This window comes from Lacerta agilis, chromosome Z, assembly GCF_009819535.1.
Source record: "Lacerta agilis isolate rLacAgi1 chromosome Z, rLacAgi1.pri, whole genome shotgun sequence".
NCBI lineage: Eukaryota > Metazoa > Chordata > Lepidosauria > Squamata > Lacertidae > Lacerta > Lacerta agilis.
The window spans coordinates 36,972,940-36,989,942 of NC_046331.1; the positions used below are offsets into that span (position 1 = coordinate 36,972,940).

General features: G+C 44.5%; 2 protein-coding genes across 3 annotated transcripts in view; one reads left to right on the forward strand and one right to left on the reverse strand.

The window, feature by feature from the left end:
* The window catches only part of ATP1B4 (ATPase Na+/K+ transporting family member beta 4), a 40,064-nt gene that overhangs the window by 15,644 nt on the left and 7,417 nt on the right, over window positions 1-17,003 (reverse strand). Inside the window, exon 2 of one of the 2 annotated variants that reach the window (XM_033137965.1) lies at window positions 2,329-2,384. In XM_033137965.1, coding sequence (XP_032993856.1) covers window positions 2,329-2,334 — 6 coding nt within the window. In that variant the 5' untranslated portion in view covers window positions 2,335-2,384. Of the gene's footprint in view, window positions 1-2,328; window positions 2,816-17,003 lie in introns of those variants that run through there. The other variant, XM_033137964.1, reaches the window with a different exon arrangement.
* TMEM255A (transmembrane protein 255A) overlaps window positions 7,493-17,003 on the forward strand; it is a 29,987-nt gene continuing 20,476 nt past the window's right edge. Inside the window, exons 1-2 of the mRNA XM_033137966.1 lie at window positions 7,493-7,686; window positions 16,561-16,703. Of these exons, the coding sequence (XP_032993857.1) occupies window positions 7,629-7,686; window positions 16,561-16,703 (201 nt within the window). The 5' untranslated portion in view covers window positions 7,493-7,628. The remainder of the gene's footprint in view (window positions 7,687-16,560; window positions 16,704-17,003) is intronic.

A 17,003-nucleotide genomic window follows, 5' to 3' on the forward strand; every position in this document is an offset into this window, starting at 1 on the left:
AAGGAACTGTGCATAAAATTGCTGCATTAATCTCTCTCATTTGAATCAATGGTTCTTAACTATGCTTTTGCAAGAGTTTCCTTCCCATATAAATGAAATCTGGCCTCATAAAAATGCCCAAAGACTGACTGTTGTCTTCTGTAGCTTTCCTTCTGGGCTATTGCTGACGAAGGATCAACTCAAAGCAAAATTACTCCACAGCTAAGGAATAGATTTTTGAAAACTGCTTAAAAGTTAAATCTGTTCCCCCTTGTGTGGGTGTGTGAGATCTTATTTCACAAGTATACAGTGCATCCGATTCAAAGAACCTTCAGACCGGTTCCCCACACGTATGTCCCTCTAGTGAAGAGTTCAATGTCTGAACGAGCTGCCATTGACAAAAAGCCCACGTTGCCTTGCATGAGCTCCAATGCATGAGCTCCAATGACCATGCTCAGCACTCCTGCAACTCATTGAAATGATGAGTCTTCAAGAGGTGAGTCATCAAGCATTTATAATACATGTGAGAACCAGCCTTTGGCACAGTGGTGGGGTAGATGTGCTCCCCCCAGGTGTTTCTGGACTACAGTTCCCATCATCTCCTATCATTGACCATGTTGGCTAAAGCTGATGGGAGTTGGGAGTCCAATAGAATCTGGAGGACAACACCTTCCCCACACCAGCTCTAGAACTATCAAGTATCCTGTACAAGAGCTATATTTCTGACCATCCGCCACTGATCAAGACAACCACTTGAGACAAGCAAAAGACAGGTGCCTATCCAAGTTCCTGATTGCTAGTGTGGAAGCAAGCCAAGTCAGAGCCTGCAGGGGAAAGCACAACAACCCTACAGTAACTAGCCAATATGACCTTGGGAAGAGGAATTCCCTTCCTTTCTAAATATGGTAATTGGCAAAAGCCATCTGCAAAGAGTCAGAGGCTGCCTTTTGGCATCAGAAGTTATTCTTTTGCCTGTTTGGGTGATCTCAGAGTTCCACATCACCACAACCATTCTAACTTCACAACCAGAGATATAGGAAGTTAGGCAGCATTAAGTCTCCCATCCCATAACATGTTCTCAAAATGGCTCTGAGCTAGTTTAGGTATCACCTCTGCTATGTCAACCCTGTCTCCAAAAAACACACCACTCCTTCCTTTAGTTGCATCCCAAGTGGAATGGATAACATATTTTAATGCTCCTAACCCAATGTGTTGTATCCATCACAGCATATACACACCAGAGCTGATGTACCCTGGATGAAAGAGTGCCACCATAAGTGGGGCAAGGTACTGTTGTACTGTTACTGCTAAGCTGCTCTCAGTCAAGTGCCCTGGAAACCATGTACCCAGGGCCAGCCCAAGACATTGTGATGCCTAAGATGATGGACAAGATGGTGCACCCTCCTAATTCCATGTACAGAAGCCAGTTGGCCTAGCATTTCATCTACCTGAAGGAGCATCTCCACCCCCATCGTTCAGCCCAGACACTGAGGTCCAGTGCTGAGGGCCTTCTGGTGGTTCCCTCGCTGCGAGAAGTGAAGTTACAGGGAACCAGGCAGACGGCCTTCTCAGTAGTGGCACCCGCCCTGTGGAACGCCCTCCCACCAGATGTCAAAGAGAAAAACAACTACCAGACTTTCAGAAGACATCTGAAGGCAGCCCTGTTTAGGGAGGCTTTTAATGTTTAACAGACTGTTGTATTTTAATATTTTGTTGGAAGCCACCCAGAGTGGCTGGAGAAACCCAGCCAGATGGGTGGGGTATAAATAATAATAATAATCATCATCATCATCATTATCATCTCACTTCAACACTGGCAACTGAACAGTGTCCTCCACCACCTCTGAGGGCAGCACAGCTCTGTTATCCAGCACCTCACCACCACTTTCTGTCCTCCAGTATGTGCTACCTGAGGCAACCGCCTGACTCTACCTAACTGTAGAGCTGGTCCTGAATGTACCATTCTGAGCTGATGTTTTGGTTCTAATAAAAGCACTCAGATGGAGCACTTTTTCATGAGCTTGGTTCTTTTTCATCTTCGACTGACAAGTTAATTATTTGCATCAAAGAGCCAATTCATGCACGCAGACCTTTTTCCTTATTATTATTTGACTAATTCTCAATTATCTGGATAGCCTTTTCCTCCTGACATCGGGGGTGGGGGTGGGAATCTAGCTTTGTTTGATGCATGGTCATACTTTCCCCCTTTCTTCCTCCAACACTTAGGAGGAGAGTGTGGACAAACCTTCTGCTCTGCTCATCAAAAGCAGAAAAAATGGGTTCAATTCTGCTCACAGATGGAACCTCTGAAAATCTATTCCTCATTGCTCTAAGGGGTTGCTTACTTACTGGCATTTGGTGATAGTTGAGTGGGTGGTCCTTGGCACCTCCAGAGGTGGCGTTCACTTCCATGGTTTTTGTAAAAAAAAAAAAAAAAAAAAAAGAGGGGAAAAGGGAAAAAAATATATGAGATGGTTAGTATGTCAGGAAGTCAACTCCTGGTCTAATGATGCAGGTCACGTCTCTTCACTGAACCGTCTCCCTGGAATTATCCAGCAATCCCATCACACAAGCCGATTCGATAGTTTAAAAAAGAAAAGAAAAATTGAGCAGGAGTGGGGGGCTCTGCTGCTACCACCAGGTGACGAGTGTTGCTTTCCAACACTGCAGAGAAGACGGAGCATGTAAGCAGGAGACCAGCAAGCCGATTGCTCTCATCAGGCAACTGAGATCATGCAGCAGGATTCCATACAAGAATTCAGGACCTCATCCACGAGAAGTCATTCACGTGTAAAAAGCAGCCTATCGCATGAAAAATCCCAGAGAGGGGGGAAAGTCGAAGAATCTTGCCCGGAAGGAAATCTTTCTGCCTTGGGAGGCTGAGGATCACCTGTTTATAGAGCGTTATAAAATAACCAGATCTTAACAGACAGAAATGTACGTGCCAATATGTCCCTGTCAGTCACGGGGAGGCCCCTTGTCTGAATGTTTCCAAAATTGCTCTCACGGCCCGACATCGCTATATTTATCACTTTGCCTTCAGACAGGCCAGAGGTGGGTTCATGCAGTGTCAGTTTCCCAACCATCCATAATTCCAGGAACCGTCTGAAGATCCCTGGAGAAGAGCCAGGAAGGACAGTGTGGATAGGGAATTTGGAGGGGCGCTATCAGGTTAGAAGTGGACATATCCCATTATCCACATGCCTGCCACAACAAGCAAAGGCACCACCATCATATGTGTTTGTTTGTCCGTCTGTCTGTTCAAAGAGACTTACAAGAATAAAACACTGAAAACAGGTGTAAAAGCAAGCATGAAAATAACCTAAAATGCTTATCTATATCTATTTTTTTTTATTAAAGATTTTCTTGATTTACAAAGGTAGTGTAATGTCTCATATTTTTTTCCATGTAACATTTTTACAAATCAATTTCGTTTGTTGAGGAAGAAAGGGGGGAAAGAGGTGAGCAGGACACATATATAATACACACACACACACACACACACACAAAGAGAGAGGGAGATCCAATTCAACCCTACCCCACTGAAAGACAACCAGAAATCTAAGGTCCAAAGTCCTAAGTGAATAAGCATGTTTCTTGCCTGGCATGTAAAAGCAGATAGTGATGGTGCCATGCATGCCTCCCAGGGGAGAGAATTACCCAAGAAGGGAGCCACTACTGAGAAGGTTGGTCTGCTGTTATTAATGACTTACCCTCCAAGTGTCCCAATTTTCCAGAGACAGTCCTGGAATTATGAAAGCCCCCCCCCCCGGCTTCTGATTTGATCCTGGAATGTTCCTATTTCCCCCGCGAGTGCTGCTGCCGCCACCAAGCTCGGGGGAAAGGATGAACCGGCACTTGTCCCGAGTGTCAATGGCTGCAGCAGCTGTGAGGGAGCATCCTGTTGCCTCTCCATGGTCTCTGCTGCTGGCCTCCTCCCTTGGGCAGGTGAGGAGGAGGAGGAGGAGAGGCTGCCGCTGCCGAGGACCAGCCCCAAGGGACACATTGGCTTCCCCCAAGGTGCAGAACTGGGGAAATAGGGACATTCCAGGATCAAATCAGAAGCTGGGGTGGCTTTTGTAATTCTGAGCCTGTCCCTGGAAAATAGGGACAGAGGTAGGAAAACAAATGGACTTATTCTGCTAACTTTCCAATGACACTAACTTCCCACTATGTTCTCCTCCCTTGCCCTTCCTAAAAATACCAAGTCACACACTTCTCACCGCCCCCTAGCCCCCCCCTTCCAGTAGTAGTAAAAACAAGAAAGTCCTTTCGAATAGGGACATTCTGTGACACACAATATCCTGTCGCAATTAAAGGCTCAGATGAATTACAGCCTCAATGAAGCATGTTTTCCTGCATTGCTCCAAGAAGCAGTACACACACACACCCCGTCTCTTCTGCAGTGCTTTCCAAAATGTTTTCTATTTTGGTTTGAGGCTGCCGTCCGCTGCGTCGTGTTACATTACTTGATGGCCCAGGTTTCATTTCAATATGTTGTTCGACTCCCTTCTGCCCCCTTCTGTCCTGAGGCACTGGATCTTCTGCGGCAATGTGCCACTGTATCTCTTTCAGTGACAGACACATCCAAACATGGGCACAACCCAAAAAAGGCAGGTTATTAAACTGGCAGCGGCTGTTTTCAATAGAGACATTTGTCACAAATAAACTTTGTCAGCATGTGGCAATCTTCTGCTTTCTGATATGATGGGGAACCTGTGGCCCTCCAGGTGTTGTTTGACTCCAAATCACATCAACCCAAGCCAGCATGTCCACTGTAACTCTGGGAGTCCCTCAGATTTGCCGCCTCTGTTGTCCCCTCCAGATTTTGCAGGACTACAGCATGGCAACAACCCTAGTCAGCATGTTCAGTAGCCAGGAATTATGGGATTTGTGGCTTAAGAGAATTTGGAGGTGGCCACATTGTCTACCCCTGGTTTAATCTTAATGTGGCTTCCCCACTATTTTTATTGCACTGTTGTTATTTTAACTTTTCTTTTTGTTGTTTATATTTTGTTGTTTGCCTTGCTTTTTTTGTTTTGTACTATCCTACTTAATAATAATAATAATTTTTTTAATGACTATAGACTTAAGCTACAGTTCTATATACACACTTAACTGAGAGTAACCCCCCCCCAAAAAAAACCCTCCAATGGGGCTTAGTTCCGAGTAGATGCATACACAACTGAGCAGCTAGGCTTGTCCCACAAATTGTGATGGTTTGACTCGGAGGTTCCAAATTTTGTTTCAGTTTTTCCTTCCCCAGTCTTAATTTAGACTTCTGTTGTATTATTGGCCTTTTTTTTTTTTACCCTTAGCCGCATATTCACGTTCTCAGGTAAGTGTGCATAGGTTTTCAATCTTCACTCTTCCTACAGAATTAACAGGAGAAAACTGCTTAAATTTGGAAGAAATAGATTTTACTTTAAGCAGGGTAGGCTGGCAATCTCAGTCTTAATGCAAAAATTAACCCAGTTATGGTTGCAATCCTAATCCTACATATTTCAGTGCAATGAATGAAACCCCAATGAATTCAATAGAATTTACTTCTGAGTAGACATAGTTAGCGTTGTGTGATATCACCACCTTGCCCCACTCAGTGTCCCTTGATCACAAGAACCAAGAATTTTTAAAGCTGCTGGCTGAACTCCAAAAAAAAATTACATTTTAGTAAATATGTGGGCTGGTTTTTGTTTTGGTATGAAAATAGATTTGCCTATCACTAAATGAGGCACAGCATTACATGCTGAATTCTTTTGAGCTGTGGATCAACAGTAGATCTGGTTGGGAATGCAAAGCAGTAATTATCAGAATGCCTCTGATCACGTGCCAAGTGCATTTTCCCTCCATTACAGAGTAACTGCAGCTAACATCCATACTTCTGGGATTAGAAAGTAGAATACCTAGGTGGGCATGAGCTTGCAAATGTTGCTCTTTTTAGAAATTAATCACCAAGAACAAAAATGGACATTGGCTATGCCTTGGTAATTAATTCACATTTAGTACACTTGTATGTTTGAAATCCAAAGCTAAACTTTAAAAAAAAAAAAAAGATGCCAAAGAATAATTTATTGCAAATCTGAAATTGTTTAAGATTCTTGGAATGCAAAAAGGTAAGTACTGCAACTAATTACCAGTACCCCATATAGAAACACTTGGGAGATTCACAATATTTTTAAAAATAATTGTGTTTTTCCTCAAAATGACCCCATAAATCCTGCAATAAACCCAGATGCCAATTTTGCTGCCACATACACCCGGACAACACCATTACTGGCACCAACAACATCAAACATACCATCTCAGGACTATTTAATTGCTCATCTTCTTCTAACATTGTGTATGCCATCAAATGCCAACAGTGCCCTTCAGCTCTCTATATTGGACAAACAGGCCAAACCCTACACCAAAGGATAAATGGACATAAATCTGATATCAGAAATCACAAGACAGAGAACCCAGTAGGAGAACACTTCAGTCTCCCAGGACATTCTATACAAGATCTCAAAGTAGCTGGCTTACTACAAAGGAATTTTAAAAGACTGGAAAGAGAAGTAGCTGAATTGCAACTAATTACCAAACTTAAAACCATGGAGAGACCTGGTCTGAACAAAGACATTGGATTCTTATCTCATTATACGTGACAAAGCTATCTTTAGCCATCTCACCCTTGCTTTTTCCAGTAAGACTAATTGCAGTTGTTAACAGTCATTAACAGGTTTTCCACACCTATCAGCCAATCACCCATTATCATCACCGCAAAGAAAAATAACAGTTTTGGGTGGTTGTTGGTTCATAATATTATTTAATTGGCTCAACTGATAGACAAATCAATCAACAATTTAGTAAATTAATCAAGGGGAAAAATTTTAATCATTAGGGCCAAGAGCTGAGAACACACTTGTGTTTTTCTAAGGTTATTTTGACCACGTTACTTTAACAGTAAACGAATAATATGAAAAGTGGTGTTTCCTTGTTGCAAAGGACTGGTAATTTTTGTGCATTAAGTTGTAAATTCTCTTTCACTTCCTTCAGTCCAAGGGCCATTCAGGAACCACGCTGCAATTTGTTTTGATGGTTTTTTAATGATTTTTAGTTTGCTGCAACTCTCCCTGGAACCTGGAGGGAGGGACGCAGACGGGCGGCAAAGGTTTTTAAGTCGCATGGATCCCGGAGAGACATCCGAGTCGATTTGTATAGGGTCAGGCTGCCAAGCGCGGCAAAAGTTCTTGAATCGGTTTAAAACACACACACATACTGCATGATTTCACGAGCTCTCTCCTATTGATTTCTGGATGTTTGTGCCTTTCTTTTCTTTTTTTAAAAGGAAAGGATCCACCCATCTTGGAATCTTGCGCATCGAATAACGCATGAAAAATACACGGGACGACAGGTAGCAAACCCGCCGCCTGGCTGCAACCCAATCGTGGCGAAACAGGAAGGTTCTCCTCTCCCCCCTGCCCGTACAGTATTTTATAGCGAGCTGGTCCGGTTGGTTTGTCTCTCCAGTTTGCGCAAGCGCCACAGACCGGCTCTGGTGGTTGGAGGGAGCCGCCGCTGTTGCCCGGAGCATGAACCTCGAGCAGCTCAGGAGGATGCGCCGCGGCCGGTAGCTGCCGCCGGACACCTTGCATTGAGGGCTCGCCACTATGCGCCAGGCCTTGACTCAGCCGCGCCCTAGCGCGATCCCCCTCTCCGATTCTGTAGGTGAGGCGCCTCTTCGCCGAGGGGAAAGGAAAGGAGGGTGTGGATTTGGGAAAGGGGCGCCCATAGCAAGTGGGCAGGAGCGCGCGCGTGAACGGGGTGTAACCTGGGTGTCGCCATTTGCGCAACACTCTCTGGGTCCTTTTTTCTTCTTCCCCAAAAACCAGAGTCGGGGGTGGGTGGGGTATTGGGTCGTTTGGGGAAGTCCTGATCGCCTGGACATGCAGCACGCGCTCCAGGCCCGCTCCTCTCCCTCAACCTGCAGCCCCAGCGCTCGCATTGCAGCTCAAGGCCAGAAATAAATTTTTTTTTTTTAAAGCTTGCAACGGGAGTGGAGGAGGCCCCGGGTGAAAGGCGAGCCTTGCTGTTTTCCACATGCCTGAGCAGAGAAGCTTGGGACCGTTTCTATTTAAAATCGCCACTGCTTGTTTGTTTTTAAAAGGGGAGGGGGGTTGTGGGGAGGTTGTGCCGTTTGGAGACCCTTGGTTTGTATCACTTGGCTTCCTTTGGTCTAGAAGCCACGGGGCTGTTCCCCCCCCCCCCCCACTGATTGAGTTGCCTTGCGTTATTAGAGGGTTTAATTTGCCCTATTGGTGTGAGTAGGCTGAATGTGTGGTCACCAGGCTGCTACTCCATTCATTCATTGGTGCAAGGCCTGCAACTCAGTGGGAGAGCATCTGCTTTGCATGCAGAAGGTCCCAGGGTCAACCCCAAGGCAGTGCTGCAAAACACTCCTCTCTGGAGGGCTGCTGCCAGCCAGTGTAGACCAGCCTTCCTCAGCCCCTGTTAGGTGGGCTTCATGTAAAATAAGGTGGAGGAGAGCCTTAACTCAGTAGAACATGTGCTTTCCAGGCAAAAGAGCCTCAATTCAGCCTGGCATTTCCTTGTAGGTCTGGGAAATACTCCTGCCTGGATAACGGCTGCAGGCGGTGTAGACCAGTCTTTCCCAACCTTTTCTGGTTGAGGCTGGTGGGAGCTGTAGTCCAACAGTCTAGAGGGGAGCAGGTTGGGAAAGGTAGTAGTGACCTACATGGAGCAGTGGTCTGAATCTCTCATTGGTAGCTTCCTATGTCCTTGTTATTTATTTCAAACGCCTATCGTCACCGACCATTGGCCCTGGTGGCTGGTGCTAAGAGGAGTTGGAGCCGAGGAACATCTTGAGGGCCACCATTTCCCCATCCCGGTTGCATAGGATTGTGTTAAGAGAGAATTTCTGCAACATTGATATAATAGGATGCAGAAATAATACGATATATCACAAGCTTTTGAATATAGAAGCCTCGTTGTTGGGCAGAATTTGAAAATTCCTTAAATCAGGGAGGCAGATTTCCTGGGGACAGATTGAGTGGGCCAACTGCCAGTGATAGACCTTGGGATCTCAGATTTCAGTGGTGCCCTGTGTGATGCCAAAATTCAGCACCAGATGCATGCCAAAATTCTTGCACTCTTAACTGTATTCTAAATCATAGCTGTGCCGCCCCCAAGGCTCTGCACCCAGTGTGACCAAACCAGTCACACTCCCCTAAATCAGCCTCTGCAACTGCCCTGCTTCTCTCCCCCCCCCACCGCCGGTTCATTTGCCCTCTCCCTCTGGACCCAGTCTGTATCTCTGGGCATAAAGAAATAGCAAGGCAAGCAAAGCCTTCTGTTAGAAACGTAGGGAGTTGTCTTATACTGAGTCAGACCATTGGGTCCACTTAGCTCAGTATGTCCATGCTGGCAGCAGCTCCCCAGGGAGCTGCAGCAGCAGCAAGGAGTTGGCTCAGGGTCAGGGAGGGGATTCAAGGGTCAGCAGCTGCCCCTCTGTTGTGGTGTGGCCTTAAGGCAGATGCCCTACCATGATGCCAACTTTTGATGCCAGTTGTGGGAACTGGACAGACATATTGCAGAAGAGAAGGGTTTTTTTAAGAAAGAAAGAAAGAAAGAAGTAATATTGGATTTTAACAAATCGAATCAGCTGTTAGTTCAGAGTTAACTTGCTGCTAATCTGGTTGTGTTCTTCCTCCTCTTCTCTCTTAACAAATTAACTGAATGAGGTTTTTCCTTGCCGTGGGTTTTCTTATTTGCCCACCCTATTGGAGAATGTGAGGAACTACTAGCTGTTTGCAAATGTGAATTCATGTCCCTTTTCTCAAAGATCAGCAAGAGCATTCCCCACATTTAACGTACTTAGCCTTGATAGCACAACTGGTGTGGTCCTGTCAGAAAGAAGTAAATTTTCGGACTTAGAGATGCCACAGGAGAGGGGGCGTGAAATGTGAAATACAAAGTCTTTTCACATGAGCTTGGAAGCCTGTGCCTGTACCTGTGTGTGCCGCCCACCTGAATGCTGGGCAGGCCCCCTTGAAGCAGGTTCAAGATGCAGAACTGGTTAGGACGCTGAGTGCATTCTTTGAGGGAGGCTATGCCTCATTATTTGGTGCTTTGCAATGTGATTTAGGTTTCTTAGCTGGGAGCATAAGAACATGAGAGACAGCTGGATCTGGCCAATAGCCCACCTACTCCAACATCCTGTTCTCATAGTGGCCAGCCAGATGTCTATGAGGAGCCAAATTGCAGGACCCGAGGACAAGAGCACTCTCCCCTCCTGCATTTTTCAGAGCTGAAGAAGCATTACTTCATTTGACCATGAAGGCAGAGCATACCTCTCATGGCTAGTAGCCATGGATAGACTTAGCCTCCAAGAATTTTTCTAATCCTCTTCTGTGAGGATTATGCGAGTAAGATGGGCCTTTATGAACTACGGGACCTCTGTGGTGTACATTTGGCCAGCCAGCCACTAATAAACTCAGGGGTCACTGGTTTGAGTCCCTCAATGGGCAAAGCATTGCTTCTCTCTGCTGCCTTGGAGGGAAAGTGCTATAGCTCAGTGGCAGAGCATTTGTTTTGCACACAGAAGAGCCCCAGGTTCAATCCTCAGCATCTCCAAGTAGGGCTGAGAACATCATATGCCTGAAATCCTGGTGAGCTGCTGCCAGTCAGTGCAGACTGTGTTGAGCTAGATGACTTGGTATAAGGCAGCTTCCTGTTCTCTTATGTAGAGGGTAGTGCTAGATCTAATGTTGTGCTAGGGTATATTTTAGTTGAGTGTTGGGTGAAACTTTTTGGTAGAGCAACTACGAAACTATCTAGACCAGGGATAGGGAACATCAGACCGATGACTGGCCCTCTGGTTTCTCCCAGGCCACATGCCCCTTACCAGCCCTGTTGCTTACCCTCCTGGAATACTTTAGCCTGGCTGGAATGTGTACTGGAACTCGAACCGTGTTTTTTGTTTGCCCAGATGAAGGATAGAATAGATTTAGAGCACTTGCCCTGTCCAGTTTTGCCTCTGGCCCTGCCCACCTCTGGACTGTGGCTCACACGGTTAGGGAATAGGGTCCCTCAGGCTGAGAAAGGTTCCCCACCTTTGGTCTAGAGGGCTGGTGGGCTGTGCTTCACAGGAGATTTTTCAAGAATGGACGGCCACCCATTGGGGGTCTGTTCTGGATTTCCTGCACTGAGTTGGGAAGTCGGGATTTTAGGAAGGTGACGCAAACCTGCACAATTTGTGACTCACCAACCTGAATACAATCTGCTGGTCACATATAGTCACCAGCTAAGTTCTTGACAATTCCCCTTATTTTTTGCCTCTCCTGGCACGCTTGTTTCTCAAGCCTTTGGTGGCGAGGTGGGTTGATTTGGGCCATTATTTAAATCACTGAGGGGAAAAGGCAGGTTTAAATGAAGTTTCAAAATGTCTACTTCAAAGTTATGTGAACGTTTAAAGATGATTACGACTGAATACAGCCTTTCGTTTGCCAAGGAGCATAATACCCCGCCTCATGTGATAGAGCCCACAAGGCTTTTGCACTTCAAAAGAAAAAAAATTAGGCAGGGGAGCAATAATAAAATTAAGGAGCTCTATTTCGGTTTGTTGTACATATATGCAAGGACACTAAGAAAGATCATTTCCTGGAAAACCAATGGCAAAGTCCTAAATATGTTTACGTACATACCAGTACTTAAATGTTATTTGTATGCTACCTTTCCACAATTCAAACCATGCTCAAGGTGGCTTACAACATTAAAGCAATATATAACTACAACATAATAAAAGCATTCATAAACAATAAATAAAACATTTAAAATACTGCAGTGCCTTATACGTAGGGCTGCCTCTGAAAATGGTATGGTAACTTGAGCTGGCGCCCAGTTCTGCAGCCAGGTTGCTCACTGGCGCAGGTCGGTTTGAGCATATTACACCGATTCTGGCCCAACAGCACTGTTTCTGGGTCCAATTCACAGCACTGTTTTTTTAACTATAAAGCCTTAAACGGCTCAGGACCGCCTTACTTCAAGGACGCCCTTTCCCCATATGAACCAGTTCTATCCCTGGAATCATCCCCCGAGGCCCTTCTTTGTGTTCCTCCTCCAGGAGCGGTCCAGAGTGTGCCAACACAAGAACTTTTCTGCAGTGGTTTCCCATTTGTGGAATGCTCTCCCCAGGGAAGTTTGGCTGGCGCCTTCATTATACCCCTTTAGGTGTCAGGCAAAAACGTTCCTATTCAAGCAAGCCTTTGGGCTGATTAACATCTTATATCCCTTTTTAAGGTGTTTGTGGACAGTGTGGGGGGAGGGAGGTTTCAGTTTCTTGTTACGTTTTTTATCATGCGTTTTGTGTTTTTATCTTGTATTTTTATGCTATGAATTGCCTTGAGTTCTACAGATGAAGGGCAGTATACAAAGTTAATAAAAAATAAAAGAAATGAAGATACACAAACAAACAGAACAATTTCCACATAAATCACAACAAGAATCTAAAATAAAGATATAAAAACCAGGAGCAACAATCCTCCAGCAAACACAACACAAGAGTCTGTTCAGCAGCCTCAGCTTTTGTAGCTGGAGTCAGTCAGGGCCCTGCCCTCCCAGGCCAGGTAGAAAAAGCCTGCGATGCAAGGGAGCAGGTCTTCTAGGACTCACAGCCAATATGTTTACTCTGAAGGAAGTCCCACTCACCTCAGTGGGCCTTACTGCCTAGTACGTTTATTTACATTTGCAGCATTTAATGCCGTGACCCCTAATCCTGGGACCTTGCAGTGTGCAATGGAGGCCTCTCTCAAGTTAAATTACCGTATCAGCACCCTACTTGGGGCACTCCCAGCCGGAGGATACAGCCCATTTGCAGACTTAGAGGATGAGTCCCTTGCTCCACTTCCCCAGCTTTGCAGAAGTCAAAGAAAGGAAAATAGCATGATAACATTTAAATAACCTAGGCAGCTGCTCTAGGGAGACGCCACATTAGCAACCTGCATAACCCTTCCTTTGAGAATAGCTTCCCGCCGGGACAACTCTTCAAGCTGCTTTTGAAGAAGGAAACATTACCTAACACTTGGAGCTAACCAAGGTCCTGTTTTTCTTCGCTATCTATGCAAAGAGTGCTTGCTTGTGGCTAGACTTTAGCTGCTTGATGTGATCTTGTCTGTTGTGATTTGACCTGCTTAACTGGACTGGGCTTGACTTCCTGCCCTGACTTGACTTCCCTAGATGCTAACCAACTCCCCTGTAAACATCAAAACACTCCCAGAACAGGATTCTTAAGCGCCCAGAATTTTATAGAGGCAAGAGTTGGTGATTACTGGACAACACCTACTCTCTGCAGGAAATGGGATGTAAATGGCCACGTTCTTTTGCTGACGGATTAAATATTCATAGTCTGCAAACAATCAATGCAATATACACGACTTATTGTGTCATATTTAGAGTCGTTTGACTTCAAACGCCCAGCGATGTGGGCTGGAACCCTTTCTGCTGCTGTATTTTTCCAAAGAGAGTTCTCAGAATCAAGTGCTTCATAAAATTAATAAGTAACATAATGGCTGTGGGCAGACAATCAGATCTCTGCTTAATAAGCCGAGACAGGAATGAGCCTCTTAGTTAATGGCTTGCAAACAATGGTGTTTGATCTGGAAGCTGCCATTACTGCAGAATGCTGCAGCTGGGTTACTGAGACCTTGTCAGCACATAACAAGAGATGGGTGCTGACGTTATACCATGGTTTCATATTCCTGCTCATTTGGAAGACCATAGTTTCCTGGTTTGGACATAATGGTTCCTTGCTTCCACAAAGGGAAGAGCAGAGCATCTGTGCATAGACACATGGAGCATGTTCATATCCTGGCTGAGATTTGACCATCTGAATGTTGCCAGTGAAAAATGCATTGCAGGTCAAATTGGGCAACTAGAGTAGATATACTACTTCTTGACAGATCTAAAATCAGAGTGGTTATTAACTTTTTAAGGTGACTTTCTCTAGAAAGAACACAAACCCTTTGGAATTCCCCATCCTGTTGCTTGTCAGACAGGTGCCATCTCTCTGGTCTTTTTGGCAGCTATTAAAGACCTTCCTTTTCCAACAAGACTTTTAACTAGGCACTTTTTATCCCAGTTGGCTCTGTGTTGGTTTTGATATTGTCTTTATATATGTAATTGTTCCCTCCCCCCCCCCACACGCACACTATTGGTGTTTTCATTTTTAAATCGCTTTGAGGTGTTTTATAGGAAGCAATTAATACATGGAATGAAATGAAATAAATAATATTCATACACACAGCTCTTCAGGCATTTTAAAAATCAGTATACCACTTCTCAGCAACTCATGATGAACAGGAAGTGTAAGGTTTTGGGTTGTCCTGTCTTAAAATGATTACAAATATCAGAATAAAAATAATTTCCAAGATAAGCATCAAATTGGTTTGAATATAACATTTAAACCACGCTGTGGTGGTACTTTATTGAATTCTTTTGCCTTATCAAATATTTCTGTTCAGCTTAGTTATGATTATTTCAATAACTTTATATATATATATATATATATATATATATATATATATACATACACACTGTATACAGCATGTAAGATTAACATAGCATCCTTAAAAAAAAATCAGTTTACTAAATGCTAAACTAAATTGCCTTGAGTTTAGAGCAGTGGGATTCTTCCAATTCAAAATGTTCTGCATGAACCACACCACTGCAAAAGTCAGCTTTTATTCTAGTTTTTGCCCGGTTCGTTCAACAGACTTTTAACTTTGTTTATTTCACAGACGGCCACGGATTCAGTTTTAAGAGACCTTAAGTGCAGACATTAACTTTTGTTGTTGTTAAATTCAGATTTTGTTTTTAAACCAGGGTATTTTAAAGAGATGCCTAACAGAATTTTCTTTTTTTAAAAAAATTGGGTTTATTTATTTATTAAAAAATAATGATTAACTTGCCCTGTCTGGTGGATTAATTAGTTCGGTGGGTTATAAACTATGCTGGCTTGCTGAAAACAGAGCACGTACCATTGCTCCTGGTATTCTGCAAAGTGTCCTTGAGAAGCTATTGATGTCAGGAAGGTGATTCAAGATTTGTTTGTTTTTATGCTGGAATCGGATTAGGGCCATAACTTGCGTCCTTAGTTCAACTCTTGGAACTGCCTTGGTGGGGATTTGCAAGAGTGCCAGCCTTTTATATATTTCTGTAGGGTTGAATCTTATCTGCACTGTTCCAAATCTGTTCTAGAGGGTTGGGAGAACCCAGGGCAGATATGGGGCTGGGGTGATGTGGGTGGAAGAGGAGGGACACACTGTTCCCTGAGCAAAAGTAATTCTGTTTGTGCAATGACTTAGGCTACAATCACAACAACATTTATGTTATGTACTAAGCTTGGGTCCTAGAACAATAGGAAGGTAGGATCCTGGAATGCAACAACCTGATTGGCCTGCAGCAGCAGCCCTATCAGGGAAACATAATCAACCAATCAGACAGTACTGTTTGTGTAAATAATGTATATAAAGCCTGAGGTTGGGTGGGGGGATTCAATCACTGTTCCTATGAGCTGAAATTACTACTCGACTGAGTATATTTCAATTTAAAACTCCATAGTATCACTTTTAGCCAGTAATAGCTTCCCACAAAGAATCCTGGGTACTGTAGTTTGTTAAAGGTGCTGAAGTTGTTAGGAGGCCCCTACTCCCCTCCCGGCACTATAATTCCAAGAGTGCTTTTAACAATCAATCCCTCTTCACAAGGAACTCTGGGAATTGGGACTGGGATGAATAACTCTCAGCACGCTTATCAAACTACAGCTCCCAAAATTCTTTGGGGGGAAAGTCATGACTGTTTAAAGTGGAATCATAGTGTTTTAAAAATATTATGCGAATGGCGGGTTCTCTTGTGGGAATTCAGAGCTTTCTGCTTCTCCTGTTGTTATATACTGGGAACAATATTTCCAATAAAACATTGCCCTCATGGACAACCTTCCAGGGGCCACAGACCAGTGCTGGGCAGGGCCAGAGGCAAAAAGGTGGGAGGGAGCAACAGATGTGGCTTTTAGCTTTGTATAGTCACAAAGAAGCCAGTGGTTTCTGTACCCACTCGTCTATCCATTCTCTATCCAGGCAAACACCTTCCAAGCAGGTGTGTAGCCAGTGAGATGTGTGGCCTAGGGAGAAGGCATGTGCTGGGAAGAGTCTTGAGGTCCAGATGGAGAAGCTTGGAAGGCTGCATTAGAATGTAGTTCAATCCTCCTTGGACAATATTTCCTCCCACCCACACAGGTCATCTTTGACTGGTGGGCAGGACCACTGGCCTGCCAATCACCCAACAACATTGTGGTGTCAGATGATTGACAGGTGGGCAAAACGTTTCCCCACACCTGGACTAGACAGGTGGACCAATAGCCTGGTCTGGTCTAAGGCAGCTTCCTATGTTCTTGATATGGTATCTCATGATACCACCAAGAGGACTGAAACTGAATATGATGCATATGGGGAGAGGGTATGCTTTGCTACTCAACGCTGATGGAACTAGCACATTTTTTGCATATGTATATGTGTGTGTGTGTTTTAGGGTCTTTCAATAGAAGAAAAAGAAATTCCCTCTACGTAACGGTGACTCTTCTCATTGTGTCTCTGTTAATTCTTACGGTTGGTCTTGCTGCCACGACAAGAACGCAAAATGTGACTGTTGGAGGTTATTACCCAGGGGTTATTGTAAGTATAGAACTCCTAGGTAGGTCAAGAAACCGGGTTGCTCCTGCCGAAGTCCCCACAAACCTTCCAAATTGATTAGAATGTCTTAAGTGTTAATCTCTGCTCATTTGCCTTCTGCCTTCATTGAATGTTTTGTTTCCTTGAGACTTTCCAGATTTTGTTGGAATGCAGCTTCCATCCTCACCATTGGCCATGCTGGATGGAGCTGGTGGCCTCAAAGTCCAACATCCTATGGAGGGTCACGAGTTCCTTACTTCTGCCTTAAAATATGGGGGTGGGCCTGGTCCACACATGCATGTT